This window comes from Pseudorca crassidens, chromosome 6, assembly GCF_039906515.1.
Source record: "Pseudorca crassidens isolate mPseCra1 chromosome 6, mPseCra1.hap1, whole genome shotgun sequence".
Lineage (NCBI taxonomy): Eukaryota > Metazoa > Chordata > Mammalia > Artiodactyla > Delphinidae > Pseudorca > Pseudorca crassidens.
In genome coordinates this window covers 60051515-60057514 of record NC_090301.1, presented here as the reverse complement: position 1 = coordinate 60057514, position 6000 = coordinate 60051515, and the positions used below count along the sequence as shown (strand labels likewise).

General features: G+C 49.2%; 1 protein-coding gene across 3 annotated transcripts in view; it reads left to right on the top strand.

The window, feature by feature from the left end:
• The first annotated feature begins 4511 nt into the window (after positions 1-4511).
• The window catches only part of ITGA6 (integrin subunit alpha 6), a 76487-nt gene continuing 74998 nt past the window's right edge, over positions 4512-6000 (top strand). For 2 of the 3 annotated variants that reach the window (XM_067741527.1, XM_067741528.1), the window contains exon 1: positions 4514-4877. In XM_067741527.1, coding sequence (XP_067597628.1) covers positions 4696-4877 — 182 coding nt within the window. In that variant the 5' untranslated portion in view covers positions 4514-4695. Of the gene's footprint in view, positions 4878-6000 lie in introns of all 3 variants that reach the window. The other variant, XM_067741529.1, reaches the window with a different exon arrangement.

The following is a 6000-nucleotide window of genomic DNA, read 5'->3' as shown; positions in this document are numbered from 1 at the left end:
ATCTGAAAAAAAAAAAAAACAAAAAACAACTCATAGAAACAAAGAACAGATGGGCGATTACCAGAGGCGGATGGTGGGGGAAATGGGTGAAGGTGGTCAAAAGAAACAAATTTCCAGTTAATAAGATAAATATGTTGTGAGGTTGTAATGCACAGCATGGTGACTATAGTTAACAACACTGTATTGTATATTTGAAAGTTGCTAAGATAATAAATCTTAAAAGTTCTCATCACAAGGAAAAAAACTAACTCTGTGAGGTGATGGATGTTAACTAAACTTATTGTGGTGATCATTTCATAATATATACATATATCAAATCATTATATTGTATAGCTTAAACTTATACAACGTTCTATATCAATTATATCTTTAAAAAACTGGAAAAATAAATAAATAAAATAGATCTGAGTGTTAAAATAAGGTAGAGCTGGCAATCTGGATTATCCTGGTCCAAACCAAAGGCAGATTTGCCCCTAGAAAATGTGCTGTGACTTACAGCAAATAAAATATCCAAACAAAAAGCATTAAGGCTCAGTGTGGAAGGAAAACCCCTGAACACGTATATAGAGACAAAAAAAGCAATTGGAGAAAACTCTATTTCTTTTTCTGAAACACAAAAAAATCTGCCACTGAACAGTCTGAATCCCAGTTTGGAACAGTTTGCTATATACACCTAGTTTATAAAACTGTAGGTATACCATGGGTCAGTGCATAACTTGTAAAAGCCAAATTGTGAAAGCCTGTACGCACGGGCGGAAGTTCTGACACAACATTCTAAGTGCTTCAGCTCATGCTAACTTTATTCATCCTCAAGGCAAGGTGACTCTTTGAGGGTGGATGCTATTATCCCTACTTCATAGCTGGGGAAACTGAGGTGGAGAGAGATTCAATGACTTGTTTAAGGTCACCTGGCCAGTGTGGAGCAGAGAGGGGATTTGAAGTGACTTGGGTGCCACGGACCATGTGCTAACCACTCTGACAAATGGCCTTCATCAAAGGGCCGCAGGGAACACGTGAAACTGTTGATATGGTCATGTAATGCGACCACAGAAGAATAAAGAGATGTTTTAACAGTTTCTACGTTGCCTAAAAGCAGCAAATATGATATCCTCTGCTGTTGGTGACGACAAAGTCAATAGAACAGGGAAGCTGAGAGCAAAAATGATTAAAGTAGGTCCCAGGAAATGGAAAATATATCAGGCATGACGTGAGTACCTCAGACCTTTGCATGGGTGACCCATAGTTTAAAATTATTTACAAGCTCCTCTACCAAAAGTGGAATATAGAACAAAAAAATTTCTTTTGAAAAGTGTATCGATAAAATACAAGAATTCAAAAGCTGTCAACTGAGCAAATGCTTCTATTCATTGCTTTCACTGCCTTTTTACTTAAAAATTTCAGTTTGTAAAATTTCTTCTGTGATGATCATATCATTTTCTTAGGTATTCCATTTTGTTTGTTTTCTAATGAGGCTTTTGGGGAACATGACACAATTTTGTCATAACTGGATTTGTAGAGCCCTTTGGTTTTTTCATACACACACACACACCCATGCCATCTAATGGTCAGCACACCTTTATCATCAAGCTCTCTCTATCACTTTGGTTCCAGACAAATGTCTTTTTGTTCCAGAATTTTTTTCACTATAACTATGTACCTCCCTCCTCAGGTCTTTACTTCATAATTTTTAGATGTCTTGATTCTTTCATTCCTTTGACCCTATAGACTGACATTGTCCTCAGCAGATCCTGAAGGACCTCTAAACCTCCTTTTTCTAAGACACCTCTTATGTCAGCCCTAACTATTTACCACAGAAATGACAACTAATTCACAAACCTTGATTGTTACAGTTAATCAGGAAGCACTGCCAATCTTCAAAGAGGTTATTATTAAGAGCCTGGGTTTGACTCAATTTCAAGTATGTTTGGCATCGTAGCCAGAGATAGGTGGAAGGCAGGAGTGTGGGTCCCCTGTGATGGGCACTTGGCACACTCCAGAACAAGTCTCTCATCCTTGTTTTTATCCCCTCCTTCTCCCACATAAGTAGTACTCAATTCGGAAGCACTATGTTTAAATTTAACATTATGTAAAATTTCAATTTGAGCATAATCTGTATTTGGGGTCAAGGAGCTAACTCTGGCTATTCAAACGTCATCGACTAAACATACCTTTGGGAGGAAGCAAGAATTACTCTTGGAAGCAAGGGGTGATATTCGGTATAGTTAACAGTTGGTATGACATGAGCACACCCAGTCAGAAGCCCTTGTAGTGCCAGGCAGGGCTTAAGGGCTCAAACCTTTGAGCTGCTGAATTGTGGGGAAGTTGGCGGGTCCTAGGAAAGTGGCCAGTTGAACCTGGGGAGCTCAGGGCATAGCTTTTGGCTACTAGTTCAGAAGTATTTCAGCAACCATTACAGCCCCATCAGTGGCTGAGTACCAGCCTGCAGTGAGGTTCGTTGTGCTCTAACTATAATAGCTGGGACCTGTACCCCCTGGAATAGTATGTGTTTAACATGAAGAAGAAAGGCTAACTTGCATGAAAAATCCTATTGCAGATGTTTCTTAGCTTACTAGATTATAGTCTCCAACGGTTTCTCAACCTTACCAAGGTTATCACGTACTGGTTAAAACAGTGTGATCTTCAAGATTGTCTACTGAACTTGAACTCACTGTACCCCACTTTCGACTATATTTGACTGGAGGTATCGATTGGGAGAGAAGTGGGACGTACCCCCCTCCTGGCAGCTGTTACCACCTGTGGACTCTTGATGATGTTCAGGTGGCTTTTCAGTGTGGTACAGGCTGCTCCCTTGGTGTAAATACCCCTTGTGGCGAGATGGCACATGACCCCTACCCCCCATCGCCACAGGCACACTCAGAGCTCCAGCTTTTCCCTGGGACTGCACTCTGCTTCTCTTTCTATGTCAGATTTCAAGGCAGGCTCCCCAAGGCATTCCAGAAGCCTTTGGGCTAGCATTTTTGGCAGACTGCTGAAGACCATGGACCAATTTTTAGAACAAGGTTTTTATTATTTTTTTAAAAATCTTTTGGCCATGCCATGCGCCATGTGGGATCTTAGTTCCCCCGACCAGGGATGGAACCTGAGTCCCCTGCATTGGAAGCACGGAGTCTTAACCAGTGAACCGCCAGCGAAGGCCCAGAACAAGGTTTTTAAATGCATAAAATAAAATACATGGGATTACAATTTTATTGAAATACAGTTAACACAATATTTTTAAAAAATTGTGTTATAGCACTATTATATACATTTTAATTGACATTACATAACAAGATATAGCTGAGGGTCTATCTGATAACTACTGTAATTTAAGATATTTGCAGCAACTGTGATGTGATGTAAAAAACCTATGGGTTCTACTGGAGACTAAGTCATGGATTCTTAGTGCCACCGTGGTGTGCTGCCTACCTTCATAATGGAAGGAAATGCTAAATGTCAGTTAAAGGATTAGTGAAAATAAAAATGTAATTTTTTTTTTTGCCATCCAAATTCACAGTAACCTGAATTCTCTCTCCCCGGGTTAACAACCCCTGCAGGATAAAGTTACCCCAGGGGTCAACACCTCACTGGAGGCCCCACCCCTTGTGCTGGAGGCTGGAGCCTTTAGGCCACCCACACCGAACTCAGAGCGGTCTCTTGGCAGGGAAGTACTCCTCCCAACTGGTTCTGGGAATTTGGGGGCAGGAAAGAAGGGCTCCTGAGCTCGTGGGTGCCACTTTAAATAACTCATCCTTCACTGTTGAGGACCTTCTCAGTCTGAGAACACCTGGAAACCAAGTGTGAAGTTGCCTACACCAGTGTGACTTCTCCCACAAACTCTCTTTTCCACCTGGACGCAGATCTGTGGATGCTCTGGGGCAAGGCTGAGCTTCAGTTTTCTCATCTGCAAAAAGAAAACACCCACCTCATAGGATTGTTAGGAGCATGAAATGAGATAATAGCTGCGCGTTGTCAATTGCACAGCCCTATTTGTGCTGTTATCCTTTTCGACGGTTAGCTCTTTGAGGGCCGAGGAGAATCTATAGAGCTCCATTCCCCAAGTACCTGGCCCGCGTTAATTGCTCCATAAACACTTGCGGAATGAATGAAGGCAGCCTGCATTTGCACGTGGGCCTCGGTCGCCGAGCGCCCAGGGCTCCGGGCCATTAGGGCCGGCGCATCACCAGCACTTGTCTTTACTAACAGGTAGTAAACCCCTTTCCGGCTCTGCGCCGAATGGCAGCCACAATTCAAGTGTTTCTCTCCAGGAGGACACCCGAGCTGGGGCTGCCCGGCCCGCAGCTCGCCTCCGGGTCTCCCCGCCGCAGCTTCCGGGCCAGGTGCGGGGCGGCAGGGAGGGGCAGCTCCGCGCCGCACCGCACCGCAGCCGGGCCGGCCGGGAAGGTGCCGGCGGCGGGCGTGCGAGGAGGGGCCAGGGGGTGGGGAGGGCCGGGGCGGGGCCGGCGTCCTCGTCACTTGATAAAACGCCTACGAGTCTCCAGAGAACAACGGGCTCATTCAGTGGTCGGGAGCTGCCCGCGAGGGGGAGCGGCCTGGCGGAGAGCGCGACTCGTCCCGGGGGTGGGGCCGGGCGAGGCGGCGAGAGGACACCGAGGTGGCCGCGGCGGCAGCCTCGAACCCAGCCCGCAGCGCAGGGCGGCCGCGCAGCTTCCCGCTCCCCTCCCGGTGCGCCGGCCCATGGCGGCCGCGGGGCGACTGTGGCTGCTCTACCTGTCGGCGGGGCTCCTGCCGCGGCTCGGCGCCGCCTTCAACTTGGACACCCGCGAGGACAATGTGATCGAGAAAACCGGGGACTCCGGGAGCCTCTTCGGCTTCTCGCTGGCCATGCACTGGCAGCTGCAGCCCGAGGACAAGCGGCTGTGAGTTCCCCTATTCTGCCCACCCCATCGGGGTGCCGGCCCGCGAGCGAACCGGGGCGAGGGCGCGCCGCGTTCCCGCCGGCCGGCCCTGCCTCGCCCGGGACTTCGCCGGCCCCCGGGGGGAGCGGAGCCCGACGCCCCGCGCGCTCGCCTCCGGCCCCGCCCGGCGCCGCGCCTCCCCCCGATTCAGCCCCGGAAGGAGGAGAACCCGGGGGCCGACCCCTGCGGACCGCGGCCCCGGTGCCAGGCGGGGCTGTCCTCGGCCCCGGGAGAGTTTACTTTTTTTTTTTTTTAAACAAAGTGTTTTCCGGCTGTCCTTCCCTCTGGGCGTTTGCTGGGAACCCGGCAGGTGGCATGCTTTGCTGAGCTTCACGTGTGTGCCAGGCGGGGGTGACGTGGGGTGGAGGGCCGCTGTACGCTGCGGTGAGGTGACTGGGAGGGTCGTTCAGGGAGATCCAGGCCTTTCCCAAACTCACAGAGAGCACCGCGGCCCCCCGCAGACTCGCGCGCCCCGCACAAGTTGGAAAGCCACCTTTCATCACGTCCTGCGAGGCTTTCCCCGAAGGGCGGGTGCTCCAGTAGGAGAGACTTTTACATGCCTTTCCCCTTTTCAAAAAGATGGAACTAACCACGCACCTGTTCGCAGGCTAGATCAGCTGAGAAAACAAGACCCTCTTAGTGGTGTGGCCGACCCGTCGCCCAAGCCCCAAAGCGTCCGGCGCCACCCGAGACCCTCTGGGCCCCTGCACTGGGCAGGCCCTGCCGAGGGGTGAAAGCAAAATGTCCGATCCGGGCTGGTGCTTTGCAAACAAGGTTTGGAAGTGACAGCCCCGCACCATGGCAGAGCAGTGCTCTTCCCTGGAGAATGTGGAGACTGGCACTCTTAGCCTCTCTTTTTCTTTGGAGACAGTGTTTGGTTCCCACATGATCAAACTGTTTAGGCTGGAGAGGATATTTGGGAGCTTAGTCGCCGTAATCGCTGTGAGCTACATTCTTGATCTGTGCTACCGAAAAATAAACTCACAAAAGGTCCCCCCTCCCCACAGGCCTTTAGTTGAACTGAGGTCCTTCCAGGACCAACAGAGCGAAGAAAGCAAAGTGCAGCTACAGGAGAGAGGACTTT